We start from the raw sequence: 23,790 nt of genomic DNA, 5'->3' as shown, positions 1-23,790 counted from the left end.
GAAGCAGGCTCCAGGCTCCTAGCTGTCAGCACAGAGCCTGACGCGGGGCTCAAACTCACAAACCATGAGATCATGACCTGAGCCGAAGTCGGAGGCTCAACCGACTGAGCTGAGCCACCCAGGCGCCCCTTAAATGTGATGATTTGTATAAAGCATTTAGTTCAGTGCCTGGTATAAAATAAATACTCAAAATTGACTTTACTATTTTGGTATGTTTATCTTTACTAATGAATATCAACACGTTAGCATCTTTTATGAGGCAGTTAACCGAAGTCATTAAAGTTGTCAATTTGTTAAAAACCCTTAATATAATAAAATCAAAATCTTGACCAAAACTCTGAACTTTGTTCAACTTTCATTCATTCAAAAAACATTTACTGAATTCTTTCTAGTTGCCAGGCATACTCCTAGTTCCTGGGCTAGAAAGACTGCTGGGATAGATATAGTGCATTTCCTCATGAAGCTGAAGGCTGTGGCTGCCATTTTGTTGTTGTTTATAATTGCATTTACTGCAAGTTCTGGATGGCCCTTGGAAATCTCCAGGAAACACTGGAATGAATCGGGGGTACTCAGAGCTTGATTTTACTTTGGGAGAGGGGAGATTGCTAATACACTAGGACAATATGTGTTTGCAAACAATGAGGTAAGACAACTATGTCAAGGTTGTTAAGGTTGCCTGTTTTAAGCACAAAGTAGTATCCTATTTATTTGATGAGCTATTATAAGGAGTCATTTTTAGAATTCAGAAAAATTAATTGATTTACAGCCATTCTCTCATTTTGTAAAACTGCAAATTATTTCATTAAATAATTAGAATCCATTGTTGACCCGGTTCCTTAAATCCCATAAAATGAAAACATGGGAGAAAAAGAATAACCTGAAAACAATTCTTTAACAGTCAAATAGTTTTGGGGCGCCTGGGTGGCTCAGTGGGTTAAGCGTCCAACTTTAGCTTAGGTCATGATCTCAAGGTTCCTGAGTTCGAGCCCCGCATTGGGCTACGTGCTGACAGCTCAGAGCCTGGAGCCTGCTTCGGATTCTGTGTTTCCCTCTCTCTCTCTCTCTCTCTCTCTCTCTGCTCCTCTCCTGCTTGTGCTCTGTCTCTCTCTGTCTTTCAAAAATAAATAAACATTAAAAACTTTATGGGGTGCCTGGGTGGCTCAGTCGGTTAAGCGTCTGACTTCGCTCAGGTCATGATCTCGTGGTCCGTGGGTTCAAGCCCCACGTCGGGCTCTGTGCTGACAGCTCAGATTCTGGAGCCTGTTTCAGATTCTGTGTCTCCCTCTTTCTCTGACCCTCCCCTGCTCATGCTCTCTCTCTGTCTCAAAAATAAATAAATGTTTAAAAAAATTTTAAAAAAATAAATAAAAACTTTAAAAAAATAAAAATAAATGTCAAATAGTTTTATAAAATTGAAAAGTTCTTAAAATAACTTAAATATTTATCCACTGATAACTCATCATATTCCTTTTTTTGGTTGTACCTTGGTTCTCACACATCTCAGAAATGAATCTTGTGCTTGACAACAATAGCTAACCTCAGCCTAGGTTTTGTAGTATAATTTTCTGATCCTTTCTCTTCATTATTTAGCCATGTTTTCTTGTGTTTTCTAAGTGTTTTAAAATTACTTGGGGAATTAGGTAGGTGAATAATTATAAAATCAATGAGTGTTTTTTTTTCCTCTCTTTTTGGGACTCTAATGACATGAGTGTTTATTCTTAATTGACCTGGATGAGCATGGTCTATACAAAATAAATCTAAGGAGGTGCGCCTGGGTGGCTCAGTCGGTTAAGAGGCCAACTTCGGCTCAGGTCATGATCTCGCGGTCCGTGAGTTCGAGCCCCGCATTGGGCTCTGTGCTGACAGCTCAGAGCCTGGAGCCTGTTTCAAATTCTGTGTCTCCCTCTCTCTCTGCCCCTCCCCTGTTCATGCTCTGTCTCTCCCTGTCTCAAAAATAAATAAAACGTTAAAAAAATTTTTTTCAAAATAAATCTAAGGAAACCAAATAGTTGGAAATACTAGAGATAAACATTTGGAAGTTCATGCACATAGATGATATTTGAAGTCCTCCAACTAGATGCAATCATTAAAAATAGGGCTTCTTCTATGTGCCAGGCTCTGTGTTAGTCCCTGGATATGCAGGGGTAAATTAAAAATTGTATTGGATTGTTTTCATATTTTGCACTCAACTTTTATAAAAAAAATCAAAATAAGTCATGTAAATAAATGATAAATCTATTTATCAGTTTCAGAATCCAATCCAGCCAATTCAACAGTTAATACAGTAGCCCCACCATTCCTTCCCCCCCCCCCAAAAATATCTTACAAAACTAAACTGAATAATGTCAATGAGAGGAGGATTTTCTGTCTTCTTAGTATAAATTTCAGACTCCTTACCTGGCCTCCAAGACCCTCCAATAGAGCACATGCCACCTTTAATAACCTTCTCTGAGTTTCTCCAACAGATAAGTTCTACCTCTATATCAACTTACAGGTGCTGGTCCATACTAGCTCAGCAGAATCTTATTCCTTCTAGTTTCAATACCACTTCCTTAGAGAAGCTTAGCTCTTTCAGCCAATGTCAAGCCAGCCTTTTCTAATAATCTCTTGCGGCATGACATTCTCCTCTTAAGCACTTTGTACATATTTAACCACACAGGTTTTGTATTTTTTCAGTGCCAGTCTTCCAACACTTGACAATATTTTCATGCCCATAGAGGTGGAGACTGTGGCTGGTGTGTTCTGTGCCACGTACACAACCCCCAGGACCATGATGGGAAGGGAAGAGAGGAGGAAGCGTAGATGAATTTTTCAGGGAGTATGAAAATATTAATACAACTTTATCACACATTTCAGTCCTTCTGTACTTCCAATATTTAAGCTTGGAGGCTACTTAGTCAACAGGAAATAAGATCGAGTTTTGAATCAAAATACATTGTCCCAGGCTGGCAATTTGGGCGATCACAAGGGACTGTAAAAGTAATGCAATGCCCACACCATTTAATTCATGGTATGTTTGTAAGATCAAATGAGAAATGTAGGTGCATTTAAATGTTAATTGTGATTATGTTTTGAAATGAAAATTCAAGAGTTTTCTTAATTAGCCTAAATATTATGTTTCATAATATTTTAACATATGCTAATGTATTTAGTTTAGTTTTCTAAGCTTTTGACAATTTCTGGGTCACCAAAACATCTCAATAAGTTCTCCTCTTCTCAAAATTAAACTTTATCTCCATAAAATAAAACAAAATAAACTTTACCTTCAGATCATATGACTCCCAGCCTAACGTTAATTCTCCTTATATAAAGTAGGGTGTGGTTAAATGCACAATCTCTGGATCTGAGCCAACCAGAGATATTTAATATCTCTAAATGTACATTTATCTATAAAATGAGGGAAATAATACTACTTATATCAAGGGGATATTTTAGATATTACAAGATAAGGGGGAATGTTAATTATAAATTATGAATGAAAAATATTTTTCCAGTCTTTTTGACTAAAATGTAATGAGATCTTCAGTTTCATGGCTCATCTGTTTGATGAGGTAAAAATCAGTTACTAAGCTGATCAAAATTAAGATAGCTGGGCACTTTAAGCTCTTTAATGGGTATCATCAGAACATGCATTTTCTAAATATTGTGAATGTTTAAAGTGCTTACAAAATAGTGCAGGATCAGATCTACTTCTTTCAGAATTATGATTGTTGTTGCAAATAATCATTGAGAGAGAGCGCACTGCAAAGTTGTCAAGGCTGGGGAAGAAAATTAAAAACAGAAAACAAATAATAATGTACACTCCTTGTCCTCAAGTAGCTTACAATCAACCATGAACATAACAATTTCCCAAACATAATGAATTTCTATCACGTATACAATCTTTGCTGTGGTGTGGGCTATAAAGTGATTGGTTAGACTGTTTTAGCCACTAAATAGTAATAAAGTGAGTGAGACTAATAAACTCAGTGGCACTTGCCTAAAGTGTGTTCTATGGAATAATCTATGAAGGTGTTCATGATGGTGTGAATAACAGACAAGTTCAGGATCATAACAATAGCAAACATATAGTATTTACAGTGTCTACCTTGTTTTATTATGTAAATAAGACATTGTCTTATTTAATCCTTGCAATTCAACTCTATGAAGTTTTTATCCTTATTGTATTGATGAGAAAACTGAGGCACAGAGAGGTTAAGGTATTTGTTCAACAACTAAATAGCTGAATCAGTATTTGAACTCAGGTCTGATGGCTCTTTACCAGTGCACAGACATTTGTTCTATGATTTAGCTAAAATAAACTCTAAATAAAAACATTTCAAGAAGTTGGTAATAAGCCATTTAAGTTAAAAATGTTTAAAGAGCTAACCAGACTCAAATAAGAGAGTGGCAGTTGCCCAAAATATTCAGGACTATCTGATGTAATAAAAAGCTTATCAAAGATTTTAAAAAGTTTTAGTTGACCAAAATGCGTTAACAAACATTTTAGAAACTAAGAAATATTAAATAGCCAGTAAACCTATTTTTAATATTTTAATTATAGTCCATGTTTTGGCTTTAATTATCTAGCCCCCAATACTCCCATGAGTATAGCCAACTGCCTTCTCCTGTTGGTGGGAATGCATATTGGTGCAGCCACTGTAGAAAACAGAATAGAGAAAAACATTAAAAATGGAAATACCATATGACCTAGCATTTCCACTACTGGCTATTTACGCACAGAAAATGAAAACGCTAATTCAAAAAGCTGTATGCACCCTAGGTTCATTGTAGGATTATTTACAATAGCAAAGATATGGAAACAACCCAAGAGTCCATCTATAGATTAGTGAATAAAGAAGATGAATGGAGTATTACTCAGCCATGAAAAAGAATAAGACTTTGCCATTTGCAACAACATGGATGAACCTAGGGAGTATAATGCTAAGTGAAATAAGCATGTGGTTTCACCCTTAAGTGGAATTTAAGAAACAAACAAACAGAACTGGTGGTTGCCAGAGGGGAGGTGGGTCAGGGGATAGGTGAAACAGATAAAGGGAATTAAGAGGTACAAACTTCCAGTTACAAAATGAGTAATTCATAGAGATAAAAAGTACGACATAGGGAATATAGCCGATAATATCGTGATAATGTTGCTTGCTGACAGATGATGAGTATACTTATCATGGTGAAAACTGAGTAATATACAGAATTATTAAATCATTGTATTGTATACCTGAGACTAATATAACACTGTATGTTAATGTATATATATGATACAATCAATATATATAGGTATTTCAAATCAATCAAGTTTTTGATCCATCAATATCAGCTTTGTTAACATTCCATATCTATAAAAATATCACCTGCAATTATTTTGTAAAGTCATGTTACCAAAACATGAGTCAATAGCATAGAGTTTTCACCTAATATTGTAAAGCAAAGTTTACAAAATAATTTATTTAACATATTTAGCTTAATCATTTAAAAATATTATGTATGGATACACCTGTATAGAAGACAGGTGAGATAATCTAGAATAGTGTAAGAATGGATATCTCCAGGTCATGTAATTATGTATGCCTGCTTTCTTTGGTTGGTAATTTTCAAATTTTCTGTCATAAACATGTAATACATAAATACATACTTTAAAAAAGGGGTCGTGTTAACTCTATAGAAACTGATTGTTAGCATTTGTTTAACATTTCTTTGATAAGCAATACTAAATTCTCAAAATTTTGTCAGTGCCCTAGGTTACATAAGACACAAAAAATAAGATCTCTGCTTTTAAGTAATTTATATTACCATTACTTTGGTGTTATGGGGAAAAGCCACGGTTAGACTTAAATTTAAGATTCAAGTTGGTGTTGAGAGATGAATTACAGTCTTGGAAACAACAGACACGTGAGGCTGTACGTTGCCATTTTGTTAGTCATATAGTTCAGATTGGTTGTTTGACCTTTCTAACCTCAGTTTGCACATCCGCGATATGGGGCATTGAGACAAATAAATGATAAAGTGAATGTACTATAAAGTAGTATTTCAGATCTAACTTGATATCGCTGCTGTGTTAGTACTCTCCAAACAATTAGTCTTTTATGCTAAAAAATTATTCATTTTCAGGTAATTGAGGTTTTATTTGTAAATGGAAAATGTGGGGTGGAACCTAAGAATTATTGAGTCAGAGGGGAAAGATATTTTTCTGCAGATCTCATGCTCTACCAACAAGTCCATCTATCTACCCATTCATTCATCCATCCATACATTTTTGTAGGACATCTTCTGTAAAGGAAGCACTCTGCTGGACACTACAGTATCCCCTTAAATACTTTGTTTCTTTAATAACATTCCTCTCAGAATCTGCGTACTTGTTGGAAAATGATTGATCTTTCATTTTTACCTATCCATAAGATCATTTTGAATCAACTATACAGCCAATCTGAATAACATTGATGAACTCCAATATTAAGCAGACCAGAATTAAGATTCTTAGTGAGTTTTTAGCAACATCCCTTGAGGAAAGGAAAGTTAGGAGCTTCCCTGTGATATACTCTGGTCAGAATGCACAGAGTGTTTAGTTTAGGTATAAGGCTTCATATTTTTGAAGATATGTTATCAAATTAGAACACTTCCAAGTCAGGTACCATGGCTAGATAATGGTTGAGGAATCCTGGAAACTGGTTGGAGGAAGCAGCAATGTGTAGCCTGAAATGGGGAACTTCAGCGGAGGAGAAGACAACCACTTAATCATGCCTGAAGTTCTGTCCCATGATGGTGGTAGAGGCTTGTTCTCAGGGGTTAGTATGACTAAGACAGGGTCCTAAAGAGTACAGTGTTAGCATGGCCAGCACCCATTGCCCATGCTAGTTGCAATTTATAACTGCCACAGCTTAATTAAGCCCTGTTAATTATTTACAGTATGCTGTTTCACTCTCAGAGGTCCTGATGTGGACAAAAGATTATATTCACCCTAAGTGTTGTAGAAGTGATATAATTTTTTTAGTTCTGAATCAGAAGGAGCACACCAACAATAAGAAATGTCCAATAATGTCATGAGGCAACGTGCAAAACAGCTATTTTCCTGTCACTGGAAATGAACACACAGAGGCCTGAATGTCACCTGTCTGGGATGTTTTAGGCAAGAATCCTGTATTTGGTGGTGGCCTTTAAGCTACCTGCACTCCACAGTTAAAATGCTCTTGTTGTATTTTTAGCATTCTACAGTCAAAAGTAAATTCCATGGCATACCTATCGATAACACTTAATTTTTCTAATATATTTTTCTTACTAACATGAAGACTCCATTTTGTATTTCACTGAATTTCTGGGGGCTTTGGCTAATTTCAGAGAACTAGTGAATTCACATAAGTAGTTCTGTATCAGGTTCCTTGTGGGGGATGAACAAGACCAGGAAAGAACTGTTTAAGGATATGACTTAGAGAAAAAAATAACCCCAATCTTTACAAAAATGAATGTACTTACTATTATAAATGGTTTACTTTTGTGCTCACTTAAAAAATTTAATATTTATCATCTAGGATCAGTCACATACTGTAATGTGCTGTTTTGCCGTATAGAATTCAGAGCACCAAGTCCTTATCCTGCCAGTAACGACTTTTTTTTGTGGGGTTTGAGATAAAAGATGCAACCTCTCTGAGCTTCAGACTCTTTATCTATACTACAAAGAGATAACACCACAATTCTGTAGTGTAATTCTTAGGATTAGAAATAATTATGTTTAAAAAAAAACAACCTGGCACAAAGTATGTGTTCAGAAAGTCAGATTTTATGAGAAACTGTTTTGCAAACATGAAATCTATTTTAATCTACTTGCCACTATTTAATGCTGCTCTATTTGTACATCCTTGTGCTCAAGGTTGACTGTCCATTTGTTAGCACATCTGCATATTCCTCATAATTAATATCTTTTTTTAATGACATATGGTTTACTGACTGGAAATTGAGTCTTGCCTTCTGTTTTCAATTTGTTCATGACTCAACGACTCAATGTATGTGTCTGAACTTTAATTTTCCATTCTGGAAACTAGAATTTAAAGTCCTTGCTCATGTATAGCTATTTCAGAAAATGGGAGGAAGTGTGTAATGCAAGGATTTTGAATACATGCCAGGCCGTTCGATCGTGCAGCCAGGATGCATGTAGATAAAAAGGACGTGGTTTCTCTCCTGTTATGTAAACAGGGGAACCTGAATGGGGATGTCAACAATCTAACCTCGAAAGTGGGGGGAGTGGAGGGAGAAGGGGGTAGTATGGGCAAGGCTGGAGCCAGATTCCAAGTGAAGCCAGGAAGAAGCATCATGTAGGCTCGGAATAAGCATGGGCAGAGTTGATGAAGTTCTAGGCCCTGGAATCAGGCTGAGAACACAATTACCCGATTTGAACAATCTGACAGTGCTCCCGTGGCAATGCCCTTTCAAGGCCTGTTCCTTTGAAAGGCAAGGACCTGTACACATTTGGATGTGAGTTTCCGACTTCTGAAACTCTGGAAGCACTAATATGTCTTCTATGCTATTTACACATTCTGTGTTATAGTATTTAAGTCATGTCTTATCTCTCTACTAAATATAAAGTAGATGGTCTAAACCCCTGTTTCTCTCTACCTGCCCTTTCCCCTCCCCCAGCAAAGAATCTTGTGCAGAGTGGCATTTGATGTATATTTTTTAATGTTTATTTATTTTGACAGAGAGAGAGAGAGAGAGAGAGAGAGAGAGAGAGAGGCAGCAATCAGGGGAGGGGCAGAGAGAGAGGGAGAGAGACAATCTTAAGCAGACCTCACACTGTCAGCGCAGAGCCCAGCGTGGGGTTCGATCTCACAAGCCGTGAGATTATGACCTGACCCGAAACCAAGCGTTGGACACAACCACCTGAGCCTCCCAGGTGCCCCTGATATATTTTATTATAGATTTGAGTTTAATACAAAACATAGATTTCTTCTATATTTTAATGCAGTATTTTATTCCAGTATTTTAAATGCACACACATACACACAAAAACACACTGTAACAAGTTAGTAACTGTCCTGAGAAATTGGTGCATATGAGAAGTATATTGAATTCATTTTCTCCCCAAAAGTTTCCTCTTCTGACCACTGCAAACTTGGTAGTCACCAGTCACATGGAAAAAAGAAAAAAGCTTCTGTTTTTGCTTTTTAGAGCTCCCCTCAGAGATCTATAAATTTGTAAGGAGCAAAAGTTTAGGGAATGCTGTTTGTTTTGGGGTTTTTTTTAGACAGAGAAGAGTCCACAAGTGCACATCATTTAAAAGTTTAATAAAATCATACATTTAAAAGATTATAGCATCTAGACTCATCCAACCCGTGATTTAATTTATGGCTTAATGTGTTGTATTCATTTTGCCTTCCAAAAAAGGTTAAATTTGAAATTTTATTTAAAAACTCCCTTCCTTTGGATTTATAGATTGGGGTAGCTGTTTTACCCACTTGCCGTGTAGAATTAGTATTTACTGGACAAGACGTGTTGATTCAGGAGGTTGTCTGTGGAGTGCTTGCCCCGTGAGGGTCATATTAAACTCGAGAGAAGCTTTTCGAGCAACATAGCATCTTGGAGACAATATATCAAGCTGATAGATACACGGCTCTTGTGTTAAGGAACCAGAGGTGGAATTATGGCTATAGTTGCCAGTTATTGCTTTGGTGCTAAGGAGCCTCTACGGAATAGGTCTAGGATAAAAGGGGTTAACCAAAGGGGAAGGAAAGGTTTCCAGAAGTCAGTGTTTCCAGAAGCAGACAAAATGAATAGTTGTATGTAAATAATATAAGATGATCACTCTGTTTGGAAATATTTTGCAATTTTATACAAGCAGAGTATGACCAATTTAATGGGGTGCTTTTTTTGATGTTAACACTCAGAAAAGAACCCAGGATACTATATTACTATTAGGGAGCCTAAGTTTGGGGCAATTCTCCCTTCTTAACAGCATGGTAATGCAGTTTTTAACACATGAATGGATTTTTGTGTATATATTTAAAGCTCTAATTTTTTCATGTCCATGACTTATCCAAACTGTTTTTTTTTTTTTTTTCCGAATTTGGGTTGTTGATGATATTACACTCCTTGACACAGAAAAATTAGATAAGAAAACAGTCAAATTAGGGACATGACTGTGCTACATTGTACACAATTTTGTACTTTACTTATCGCCCATGCTCTCTCAATGTATGTTCGTTTATTATGAATCAGTTAAAAAAACATATAGCAAATAAGAGATAATCAGTGTTAAACCTATTTGTGCTCACTGATAAATTATCAGGTAGTAAGTCTTTATTAGCAGTGGATAATGGGATACGAGGCCCTGGACAACAGTTCTGCATTTCCTAGGCTACTAACTGAGGGAGCAATTTCATACCATTTCATTTCTCTGTTTTGTTTTTGTTTTACTGTTTGTTTATTTTTTGAGAGAGAGAGAGAGAGAGAGAGCAAGCAGGTGAGGGGCAAAGAAAAAGGGAGAGAGAGAATTCGAGCCCTATGTGGGGCATGATCCCATGAAACCATGAAATCATGACCGGAGAGCCAACACCAAGAGTCAGGTGCTCAACTGACTGAGCCACCCAGGCGCCTCTCGTTTCATCTCTCTTAAAGCATGTGATTCCCTCTCACACATTAGCACTGAGTTGATGTCTTTGCTTTTATTTTGCTCACTGAGAAAATGGAGTCCATCAGAAGAGATCCTTGGTGTCTTTCCATCAATAAATCTACCTCTCTCTCTGAATTGCCTGTCCCTGCATTTGCTTCTGCACAATGGGTGTACCATTCCTGCTCTATTCAACAGCCCTTGTGCCCTGGCTTATCTCTCTGTCTCTCCCAACACAAGGAATTTGCTCTGGCCATTACTCTTCCTTCTGCTACATCATTTCCCCAAATATCTTCCGGATCTTTCTAGTAAGTGTGTATATGCTTTAGCATCTCCCAGTTTTTAGAACACCTTCCTTAATTACATAAGCTTCTTTAAATGCTGCCCTATTTTCTACTCCCCTTTAGAACAAAATCCCTCAGAAGAGTTGCCTGTACTCACTATTTCCTCCTTCTCTGCCCTCTCATTGTCTCCTCAACCATCTCCAGTCATGCTGCCACACCCATCACTGCACACATCTATTCTTGGCAAGGTCACCAAACACCTCCAGTGTTTGGCCAAATGCAAAATATAATTCTCAGTCTCATGCCTTAAACTGTCAGCATGTTTCGCAGAGTTGATCAGTCCTTTTTGATATGCTTTCTTTACTTGACTTGCAGGCTACACCTTCTCTAAGTTGTCCTCCCTCACTGACCACTCCTTTATGCCTCCTTTGTGGTAGAACCGTCCTCCTGACCTCAAAATGTTGGGGGACCTCATGGTTCAGTTCACAGACCTCTTCTGCACTCACTCTACCTACATTCACCTCCTAGGTTATTTCATCAAATCTCAGCTGTTACATACCACACGCCTTCATCCACAACTCTTATCCAAACTCATACCTCCCACTTCTTCCTTGATGTCCCCACTAGAGATGAATTTATGCCTTTCCCATGTAACATGGGCGAAACAGAACTGATACCCACCCACCCCACCCCACCCCCGCCCCATAACTGATTTCTCCCCTCAGCGTTCCTCAGATCAGTAATAGCACCACCACTCACCTGGACAGTTAGGCTAAACACACTGACATCATCTTTCACTCCCTTATTTTCTGTTAGCAAAATACCATCCATACTCACTTGGTCAGCACAATATATCACCACCTCTGCTGCTGTCACATGCTATTGTCATCTTTTACCTGGATTGCTATAACAGGTGATTCTCTTGTCTACCCTCACCCCCCCATTAGCATAGAGTAGTCTTTATAGGTTCCAAATTATGGCGTGTCCTGTATTAAAACCCTGCAATGGCCTACAAATCCATTTCAAATGAAACCCAAAGTCTTTAGTATGATTTTCAAAGCCTAGAACTAGAAGGCATCTGGAGGGATCTAGACCCTGCCTGTCCCTCCAACCTCTTTTCCTTTCCCTCTCCTTGGCCTATTTCCAGCCACTTAGGTGTCTCCACTGTGCCTTAAACACAACTAGTACTTCCCCCTCTCACTGCCCTTGTGCTTACTGCCCTCTGTGGCTGGGTTGCCCTTCCTCCAGACATTTTCATGGTCACTGAGGTCTCTGCTCAAATGTCACCTAATGACATGTTCTTCCTATGGCTTTCCTATCCAATCTGAATTGTTACTTAACAATAAAATGGCACACTCCCTTTCATTTTCTCTTCCCTTACCCTGCTTTATTTTTCTCTTGAGCTTATCTACCCGGTATGATCTTAGGTACCCATTTGCTTAATGCTTGTTCCCTCTGTTTACATGTAAGTTCCATAGGGTCAAGGGCCATATCTGTTTTACTCGGTGTTATTCCCCCTCCACACACAGAATACTTTGCACAGAGTAGAGGCTCAATAAATGCTTATTGAATAAATTAGTGGATTATCGATGAACTCGACCCTTACAACAGATTGATGAATCACATCATGTAATTCGTCTTTTCCCATCACTGGCCATTCATTAGCTTCCTAGTTCACAGGCAGGTTCTCCTGAGGGGGAAAGTATATAAAATCACACACTACGTAAGGTTGTGTATAAAAAGAAGTTGAAAATGAACTTTTAATTATTGTAATCCCTTCTCCTTCCTCACCAATGGCTTCTAGTAATCCTTGGCAATTAGAAACTTACATTACAGGGCACTTGGAAGGTTCAGTTGTTCAAACATTCGACTCTTGATCTCAGCTCAGGTCATAATCTCACAGTTCATGGGTTCGAGCCCTGCATCAGGCTCTGTGCCGATGGTGCAGAACCTACTTGGCATTCTGTCTCTCCTTCTCTCTGCCCTTCTGCTGTTTGTGCCTGTGCTCTCTCTCTCTCTCCCTCAAAAAGAAATAAATAAACTTTTTAAAAAAGAAGCTTATATTAAAATTAGGAAGTTCCTGAAAACTTACAGTATCTTAGCACTTAAATTATGCTAAAGAAAGTTCAGATCAGTCCTATGTCGTCATCATCATCATCATCATCACCACAAAAACAACAACTAACTCATCATTACCAGGACCCAAAACAAGGTGCTTTATTTACATCACTTCTGATTTTCCGAACAATCCTGCAAAGGAAAACTATCCCCATCCCAAAGGTAAGAAACATACGCTGAGAGCCATTAGGTGATTCTTGATTCTCCTGAAGTCACAGAGCTTTGCTTCTGACTAGCTTTGGAACAAATTTTTATATGATAGTTTCATTCAAGTTATACCTGTTGGAAAAATTAATTTAGTAATCAGACTCATCTTGTCATTTTTTTTAAGTCGAATGGACTTTAGTTTTCTTCATTCCTGTTAGACCTCGTAGAACTATTCAAATAGAGTTCCCTGATAGATTATATCAAGCAGACAGGCTGAATTCAGGAAAAATTTGCCAGAGATTCAACCAGACTAGGAAAAGCAACATGTATGCTTCAACTCACCACGTATTTGAATAAGGGAAACTGACTGTATAAAGCACATGGGGAAGGAACTTCAGTTTTTATGTTTTCGTTAAGTGAGAATTACATCTGCAATGTGCTATTTTCAGCCAACCGTGTGTACTTAATATTGTAGAAAATACAATTTTAATAAACCATCCTCAAAACACCAAAAAAAAAAAAAAAAAAAAAGAAAGAAAGCCAGTTGTGATCATGAGTAGAAGCGGGATTAAGTGGCAATGGGTGATAATCGATGAGAGAAAGAAAAGATCTGGACTCCTTCACTGTTTGATTGCTTGATTGCTGAGGAAAGAGTTAATTTAAAAAGTTACTTTAATATTTGGTTCACTAAGTTCCCTACATGTTTTCAATTAGATAAACAGAAGTACAGGTGGGGATGTGCTGCATGTTCATTTGTCTTGCTGTTTGGGGGCTGGCTTTTCAGGTTGAAATACTAACGTAATTGTGTTGAAATGAACAATAAGGAAGTACAGTAGTTCAGGAATGAAAATGTTAAATTAAATGGACCATGTTTAACATTGTTGTTGATCCTGAGGAACAGTTTTTCCAGTATATGGAGCATTTCGATTCCATCCAACATATGTTCTCCACAGTTTTCTCTGCTCTAATTCATCTGTGTTTTTCGACAGCTCCAGATGGCGTGTTGCCTCCGAGGCTTTCATCTGCCACTCCAACCAGTCTTCAGGTTGTCTGGTCTACACCAGCTCGTAACAACGCTCCCGGCTCTCCCAGATACCAACTCCAGATGAGGCCCGGCCACTCCACCCATGGATATCTAGAGTGAGCCTGTAACTTTGTCTATCCTCCTGTCACCTGGATTATATGTTATGGACATAACTTACTTTACCTTAATTTGTGAATAGGTCAGTTCTCATTCGCAACAAATAAAGGCCACCTTTTTTTTTTTTTTTTAATTTTTTTTTTCAACGTTTTTTATTTATTTTTGGGACAGAGAGAGACAGAGCATGAACGGGGGAGGGGCAGAGAGAGAGGGAGACACAGAATCGGAAACAGGCTCCAGGCTCCGAGCCATCAGCCCAGAGCCCGACACGGGGCACGAACCCACGGACCGTGAGATCGTGACCTGGCTGAAGTCAGACGCTTAACCGACTGCGCCACCCAGGCGCCCCTAAAGGCCACCTTTTAAAAGTTCAAATAAAAGACAAGCAATTCCTTAGGACACAATTATTTGCTCAGCAAAATTATCTATTTTCCATTTATATAGCATTAATATAGGATTTCTTCACCTTTAACTTTTCATGGGCATAGGTATTGCATGAAGCAGACATACACCTGAACTAAAAATAGAAATGCTATCTGAACTGTAGATACAAAATTATAATAGTCTACAAATTCCACGTGGCAATCAGCCTCAATAGTAGACTAGAATTTTCTCGATACTACTAGAATTTACATCTCATATAAATGCAATATTACAAGCCCTCAGCCAAGTGGCTCCTTATTTTAAGAGAGATCTCCTGTGACAACAGAAAATTGCAGTACTTGCCTGGAATTTGACATTCTCTGAAAATTCCTTGCAGTAAGATTTTACTTGTTTTTATTTCTTTGAAAGTCTAAAGCTTCCTAATTAGCATTTCTTTCCTATGTAGGTTATTTTCCAATCCTTCTGCATCGTTAAGCTATGAAGTGAGAGATCTCCAACCGTACACAGAATATGAGTTTCGCTTGGTTGCCTCCAATGGATTTGGCAGTGCGCATAGTTCCTGGATTCTGTTCGTGACCACAGAGGACAGTAAGTGGTCTGAACAATACACAGCCAAATGTCGTCTACATTAGGGACTATTAAATGTCTTCAGTTTTTCCAAAACAGAGAAGTAAGCCTCCCCTGTTTTCTTGACATTTAGTGACAATAATCTTTTCTAGGCCAAGGATAGTCAGACTTCCAGAAAGAAGAAAAATGGGGGCTTGGGGGATTTTGAGGGTGAGGCCTTCAGAAGAAAAATTACTACAGGAAGAAGGAATTCGCAATAACTTATGGCATGGCCCCATTCTATCCTTCAGGGTACATCTAGGTGTCCTACAAGAGGAAAGTTATCATCTTCCACTCAATGTACTCTGCTTTGGAGGAATCCTGACAGGCAGAAGAACATGAAATAGGGGTCTTGCTTCATGCAGATGCTTAACGTGTCGTTATACCTTTTCCTGGAAACAGATCCCATTATACTTTCAGTCACACCTGAAAGACAGACTTCAGAATAGAGGAATATAATCTGATAACAATGGTTCTGCACTATTACAAAGACTAGATTGGGATTGCCTTATATAATCAATTAAGAGGCTTCCGAGTCTGTCACGAAAGAGTTATGTTTTCATACATAGGTTTTTACTAGGTTATATATAGAAAATAAATATTTGGCTATAATGCTTAGTTTTATATAAATGACCTCTATAGGGGCATATATATATATATATATGGACCTCTATAGGGGCATATATATAAAATTATACTTCCATATATATATATATATGGAAGTATAATTTTTTTTAGAAAAGTTTGAAATTAAATCAAGCTATACGGAGTGAATGAGGACACTGTATTTTTGAACATTGAGGTTTTTAGGGTTAATCTTGTCAAGTCTTTTAATCAGAGGCTTCTTAGAAGATGTTGCTCTGTTGGCCAATTGCCATTCTGGCTCTATATCCAATGAGGACCCAAGTGACTTTCAAAAGGCTAGATATTAATCAAAAGATATGGTATTTGAAAGAATCTCAATTGTATATTAAGTAGATTCTTTTATTGCTACAATACCCTTAATTATATTATTTTAGTAAGGATAATACATCAAATGAGATAGAATCAGAACTATTTACCTTCCTTAAAGCTTACTTTATGTTTTTTGAAAAGGCCATGAAGAACAATAATATATAATACTTCATCCATTTCTCCCAATTTGTAATCACTCCCTAGGAGCAGGTTAGGTACTTTACAAGGGCACATCCAGTCCTTTTGGTCTCTCGAGTACCATTTAGTAAATTATCAGCACAGTGCAATAAACGACACCCAAGACCCAGAAAGCATTAAGGCACCACTCAATGCACCTACACCCCTTTTAGGGGAAGCATCACACACACTCTAGGGAACCTGGCAGCCTAGTCACCAGACTGTATGCAGATTTATGAACTAGAGAGCTCACACTCAAAATAGATTTTTAAAGAAACATTATTTTAAAAACAACTGAAAATAAGCTTCCAATCCTCCTTCTTAGATATAGCATACTTGATGGCACTCAATAAAGGTTAACTGAAAGTATTTAATGATTCAGCCCACTGCAGAGAGGATGACTCCATAGAATGCCACATTGGAAGAGAAGAGAAACAGTCCCCTTTTTGGCACCCACGATTTCCATGGCCACAGAGACAGAGCAACACTTGGGTTTCCTCAGGGGTGATTCTCGTTGAATAGAAGCCATGATCTTCTATCTACAGGCAAGAAGTTATCACATAAATAAAGTACCAAACATTGCAAAGTACCAACTAGCATAGCATTCCTTGTTGAACAAACTTACTCCTGCCTTAAGTGACCATAAAACAAGTCTACGGACTCTATGTGGTTAGAATTTTCATGCACTGAAGACATTGCCTTCTTTGTGATTTTTAGAACTGGGTTTGAAGGGAATAGTATTAACTCTTCATGTTCCTTAAGAATTGGTAACACATGATTATATAGCAGGTATTAACCCAAGAAACCCAGCCATCATTTTTATTTAAGTCCTTTCCCTGAAACTGATGACTTCTTCCTTCGTATGCCTCATGTGCACACTGCAAAGTCATATATATTATGAAAGAGCCAAAGGCTGGCCCTTTGCCCCTCCAGGTTACCAGTGCATGCTTACCCCTGAGACATAATGGCAGTGTACTCTATATTTTGGGTGTCCGTGGAGATGGATGCCATTTCTGAAAGGATGTGCAATTGAGCTGACAAAGAGTGAGTGATTGGCATTGGGCACAAGCAGTTTTTCTGTCAAGGCTTCAAAGCATTGCACACGAAACCACCCATGCTGACAGCTCCATGCGAGAATCGCGCTTCATACTTGATCCTGACCGGCACCTCCCAGATGCCCAAGTGCAATGTCTAATATAAAAACTCTACATACCGTCTTACAGAATAAAACTGAGAAGTCACCTCATGCCCACATTTAAATTTCATACCATCAATATGCACCTTTCTACATCAACCAAAGCCTCAAAAGTTTCTGGTGCCACCACAGGTCACCAAGTGCAGTGTTTTTAGTGTGATATGGCAAGACTGTGATTTTCATCAAGCCTGTGACACTGCTGAAACCAGAAAGAGATACCAAGGCAGGAAATGAACTGCACACAGAGAAACAAATGCTTGAGTGCAAAGAGAAGTTCTCATGGACAGAGAAAAGGGTTGTGAAGAATTTTAATAGATTTTTTTTTCAAATAATTTGTCATTTCTATCAGAGTGCCACCAATATCCAGTTCCATGCATTTTTAAAAATCTAGTGTGCTGATGCCAAATAATAATAATGCACATTTCCTATGAATATTTTAAATCCTGTTAAACGTGTGTTAATAAAAGATGTTTGTTCCAGCCAAGTTGGTCAGTGTAGTGTTCGACTGTTTGCAACCAGGTAAATACAAACAACTCATGGTTTTTGGGTTGTGTGTGTGTGTGTGTGTGTGTGTGTGTGTGTGTGTGTTGCATGCTGCTGGCAGTCTAAGAACCTGGCATGTCTGCAATTTGCAAAAATGCATGAAGATTGTGTTAGACCTGGGGCGCCTGGGTGACTCAGTCATTTAAGTGGCCAGCTTCCGCTCAGGTCGTGATCTCACAGTTCATGGGTTCGAGCCCCACATCAGGCTCTGTGCTGACAGCTCAGAGCATGGAGCCTGCTTTGGATTCTGTGTTACCCTCTCTCTCTTCCCCTCCCCCACTTGCACTCTGTCTCTCTCTCAAAAAAATAAACAAACAAACAAATAAATAAATCTTAAAAAAAAAAAGATTGTGTTAGACTCGGATACGTGTGATTGCTAACATGAAGACACTTACCTAGCCACTGAAATTTTTGGTATTTTTTAACATGAAATAACCATTGCTCCTGATTGTTTTCTTCCCTTTCCCTTGTGTGTTTACAATGGTTTTCTGTGCAGTATATGCATATAGGAATTGGAGCCACTGGAAGGGCAAGGTTCCTGCAACCTCAGCATGGGGGCCTGTCCTTTGGCCTACTAAAATCCTGCCCTGTGTAAAATATGAGATGGCCCACTTTTCTTTAAAAATGTAGATTCCCTAGACCATCAAAAGCTGGAAAATCTGTTTCTCACAAAGTTTTTCAGGGAACAAGATTGAAATGTGGAATGTCTTTATTTCAGACATTTGAACAACAAACATGTATGGAATACACAGGCAATTAGATCAACCTACTAAAAATGAGATTGTTTTCTAAAAATTACTTTTCTCCTTCCAAAACAAAACAAAAACCCAAACTGGTTCTAGAGTAGGCCATTTCGTTATCATGTATTTTTAAAAGACTTTAAAAATCTGATTGTTTTATGAAATTTGAAGTTTAAAAACTCCATATCTGTATATATATTTTTAAATGTTGACTTATTTTTGAGAGAGAGGGAGAGAGCATCTGCAGGGAAGAGGCAGAGAGAGGGGTCAGAGGATCCAAAGTGAGCTCTGTGCTGACAGCAGAAAGCCCCATGCAGGGCTTGAACCCACAAACCCTGAGATCATAACTTGACCCGAAGTTGGACGTATAACTGACTGAGCCACCCACATTTATATTTGTAACCACTAATCTAAGAGACATTATTAAATAAAGTTTGTGGGATTCAAGCAGTTTATTTTGTAGATTTACTTACATAATTTTTCATGAGCTCATTATTTTGCTAACAGACAGATTGTTCATGAGGTTGGCCTGGAGTATGCTAATAGATAGGGGTATGTATCTTATCACCTACACAGTGGGATTTTATTTTTTTAATATTAAATATAATTTACTGTCTAATTGGTTTCCTTACAACACCCAGTGTTCATCTCAACAGGTGCCCTCCTCAGTGCCTATCACCCACTTTCCTCTCTCCCCCGCCAACCCTCAGTTTGTTCTCAGCATTCAAGAGTCTCTTATGGTTTTTAAATACTCTGAACACACTTTATTCATTATATTAGACCTTGTTATTTTTCCCACGCTTAAAATACACCTTGAACAAAGAAGGAAGCAATGAGGGTCGTTATCCTAGTACCTGGATTCTGCTTTATTTTTTCTGTCAGCGTTTTTGAGTATCTGATCCCCAGCTCCCTCATTCATCTTTGAGATTCTCACGGCAGTTTACAAAGGAACAGGGGTTTTTCTGGAGTAAGAAAGACATTGCAATGTTACTTGAAATCTGTATTGAACAGAACAAGTTTCTTCCTTGTTTGTTGTCTGGCAAAATCTACTCATTCATCAAGCCTCAGCTCAAATGTCACCTCCTCTGTGAAGTCTTCCTTCCTCATTGCTACCGCAGAATTTTGATTTGTATTGTGCACCGTCAACATCTCATTCTGAATTGTAACTTCTCAGGACCTAAGACTCTGTCTCATTTATCTTTGTACCGTAATTTCCCCTTATCTGCCATCTTGCTTTCTTTTATTATGCGTAATTGCTGTTAATCTCTTACCGTGCCTAATGTATAAAGTAAACTATCATAGGTACGTATGTATAGGAAAAACATAGTATGTATAGGGCTCAGAACGATCTGCAGTTTCAGGTATCCATTGGGGGTGCTGCAATGTATCCCCCACAGATAAAGGGGGATGACTGTATACCCCAGGCCTGGTAGAGGATCTGATATACAGCAGGTGCCCCCAAATTGCCAGGAAGTACTAATTAAAGAGACTTTTATGGAAGCAGATCCGTGAAAATTCAACCAAGCCAATTTTATCTGGGTACCTGCCCTGTCCCAGGGACCGAGAGAGACATCAAAGTTACAAGGATGATTAAGACGCTGTTCTTTCCTTGAGGCATCCATTATCTGACAAGGGGGACACAGAGTAGAGCCATCGTTAGAGTCTACAGAACTGAGGCTTCTATGCAAGCAAGCCCAGAGGCAGAGCGTTTCCCTCAACGTGGGGTGTCAGGAAAGCCTTCCCTGAGGAGAGAATCAGGAGAAGGAATAGGCACTGATTTATATTTGGAATTCACTTAAATATTAAATTTCAAATTTATTTCCTCGCAATTGGCCCAGAAGAAGGCAGAAGCCGTAATTGCCGTTGGAGGTGTCCACTGACACGTGACTGGGGGGATGGCTTGCATAGTGTGCTGCCAGTGTTTCAGCCTCAGTGGGAGATGATAGGGGTATGTATGAGGATGAGAGGTGGGTGAGGATGAGAGGCAGGTGGAAGAGAAGGAAATCCCAAAAGCAATCCTCATTCTTTCCCTTGGTCGGAGGCAGCCTGCTGGCTGTCCCTTTGATTCAACACTGACTGTCTTCACTAGGATAATGAATGTTCTAATTCGAGAGGCGTCTCCTAGCCCCAAATCACGTCTATTTCAAAATGAGGCGGGGAGGGATATACAGGGAGAGAGTTCCAGAAGAAAAACACTTTTTCTTATTCTCGAAACCTGTAATGAGAGTGAGCTCTCTGAGTCTTGTGACAGGGAGAAGTAAAACTGTGGCATAAATTTGGATTCATTAATGAAGATAATTCTAGAGCAGGATTTTCTAGATCATTGAGTAAATGTGTTTGTGCTCTTAGGAGTATTTAAATTTTAAAATCTATCTGACACGGCGAACATCTTTTTATTAGTGTGTTTTGGAAGTTAAAGTCTCAATCTATACCTTAAAAACCTTCTATATGAGAGAAAATAGCATTTGAAAGTTAGGGTGGAGCATATTCACATCAGTAGATTTTATTTTAACGAAGAAATACAAACTATGGGTTTCAGTAGTGTTGCACAATTATTTTGCTTTCTCCATTCTAACTAGGCTTCATAATTGCTTTAAATATTAACTGACACATTTATCCTTTCCACGAGCGATTACAGGTATCTATTTTATCGAGAAGATCCATGGTGTAAGGTAATTTTTTTTAGTATTTATTTATTTTGAGAGAGAGAGAGCACAAGTCGGGGAGGGGCAGAGAGGGAGGGAGACAGAGAATTTCATGCAGGCTCAGCCCTGTCAGCACAGAGTTCAATGCGGGGCTTGAGCCCAGGAGCTGTGAGATCATGACCTGAGCCGAAACCAAGGGTCAGACACTTAACCAGCTGAGCCAGCCAGGTGCCCCAGAAAGTAAATTATTTAATCTGCTGATTAGGAGAGCAAAATGGTTCTGTATCCATGTCACTACATACTTTGTTTTCCGTTGCATGGATTCCATCCCCCTACATTCTTGTATTTCCAGAATTAATAAAAGCAAATATTAATTATTATTTTTACATTCTTATTTTAATATCCTAAGAACCCAAGCTAAAAGCAACCAATAGAAACTCCTTTGAAAGGATGGATTGATTAATGAAAAATCTATCCACCCAGCCTCAATTTCCTCCCTGAGCTCTTGGCTCTCTTTTGGGTACGTAAGGCATACTGTTCTTCCAAATCTGGAACCTCCAATTCTTTTAGGACTTTTTTTCTGCTTTCATAAATTCTCACATCGACACTTCTGATTTTCTGTCCCAAACTTTCAAAGAAGAATTCAAAGCCATTCACTCCAAAACATGCCCCAGTTCAGAAATCAAAACATTCTTCCTAAGCTACACTCCCTCCACTCTCTCATGGGAGAGATGGAGAAAAAGAGTTTCCCAGTACTGGTTCTCCTCCTTACAGACTATCAAATGGTATTCTTTCAATTTCACCAAGCTTTCTTAAACAATTCCTATGCTTCACTGCCCACTTCCTATTTTATCAGTTGTCAAGAAGCTGCATGTTCATTTTTGTGCAAAATAAGAGTAACCCGTTTTTAATATTTGTTTTGGGATACAACTCTCGTGCCCTTTATCATTACAAGATTAATATTTCTTTATTTTATTGGTCCTATTACATTTAAGTCTTATGATGAGCTGTCAAGAATCCCTTGGGAAAGTAGTTGGGGTATAAATAATGAATTGATAAAAGAATTCATGATTAAAGAGAAGCTGGAATCCATCACTCTTCTGCTAACGTATCAGGAGTGAATGTCAAAAGGCTACATTAACAATTAGCTTACAACGTATTGCTTTATATAATCATACATCCATATATTTTGCTACCTTGCGTGTTAATTCATGGGCAAATTTGGGGGATATTCTTGTGTGGAGTTAATATTACTGAAAAGAGCTTTTAAACTGAGTTTTTAACTAGAAGTTGCTTCACTAGGGCAATAATGAGAACATAACAGGAAAACCGAGCGCTCCGTGGGTAACGCTAATAGCGAACGAGCGTAGGAGGCCCATGGAAACCACTGGAAGTTATATACACACCGAAAGCGTGAGTCATTCAGACCATTTATTCCTACGCACACACACATCCACATGCGCGTGCATGTGCGCCCACACCCTTCCCAGTTCGCACACCTGACTATGAAAATAAATAAGCAGACCCCTCTGTTAACAATTTTATGGCTCTATTTTAGGCTGCGTCTGAACTTTTGAAGCTGATGAGCAAAATAGTTTCCCATAAAAGATAATTTCATTTGCCAAAATGAAACTACTCTCTGTTATTAATGCTGTAATGAAATGGCCTGAAACATGAATCAGTGATCTGAACAGAAAGGATGCTCCCGTTCCCACCTCCGGCGGGGGTGGGGGGAGTTCTCTAAACAATTACACCCACGGAGAGGGCTGTACAGTTGTATTTTCATCACTGGCCAGTTGAGCTGTGTGGCTGTCATACTTCCCAGTCTCCCCTCCAGTGACAGCCGCATTGACAACATGTTATACTCCACATTGATTTTACAGTTAAGGAGCTGATTGTGATATATAGGGATTTTAAGAATTCAGCTGAGAGGCTGACTTTTGCCTTTTATCATTCCATTAAAATTTTATAACCATCTTTTTCATGTCATTTCATCCATGAATTCTTACTTTAGAAAGTGATAGCTACTGCTGTGAGCATAACTTTCCTCATGTTCAGAGCTTTTTATTGTATTAGCAAACTACCCCAATTACAGTTATTACTCATGTTTTACATAATTGTGGTGACCCTTTCCACCATGCAGTAGCATGCCAGTTGATTTGTATATAGAATTAGATGATTCGGCTTATCATTTGAAAGCACTAAATTGGAAGAGTGCCGGGAGTCAGGTTTTAACACTTCCCCGGCCAAAGGAGCTAATGAGGC

At 38.4% G+C, this 23,790-nt stretch overlaps 1 protein-coding gene across 1 annotated transcript in view; it reads left to right on the top strand.

Moving 5' to 3' along the window:
- The window catches only part of USH2A (usherin), a 743,753-nt gene that overhangs the window by 469,333 nt on the left and 250,630 nt on the right, over positions 1-23,790 (top strand). The window contains exons 40-41 of the mRNA XM_042925179.1: positions 14,130-14,280; positions 15,111-15,253. Of these exons, the coding sequence (XP_042781113.1) occupies positions 14,130-14,280; positions 15,111-15,253 (294 nt within the window). The remainder of the gene's footprint in view (positions 1-14,129; positions 14,281-15,110; positions 15,254-23,790) is intronic.

The sequence above is a fragment of the Panthera leo genome, chromosome F3, assembly GCF_018350215.1.
Source record: "Panthera leo isolate Ple1 chromosome F3, P.leo_Ple1_pat1.1, whole genome shotgun sequence".
In the NCBI taxonomy this organism is placed as follows: Eukaryota; Metazoa; Chordata; class Mammalia; order Carnivora; family Felidae; genus Panthera; species Panthera leo.
Note: the sequence above shows the minus strand (reverse complement) of the source record. Positions and strands in the feature narration are given on the sequence as shown.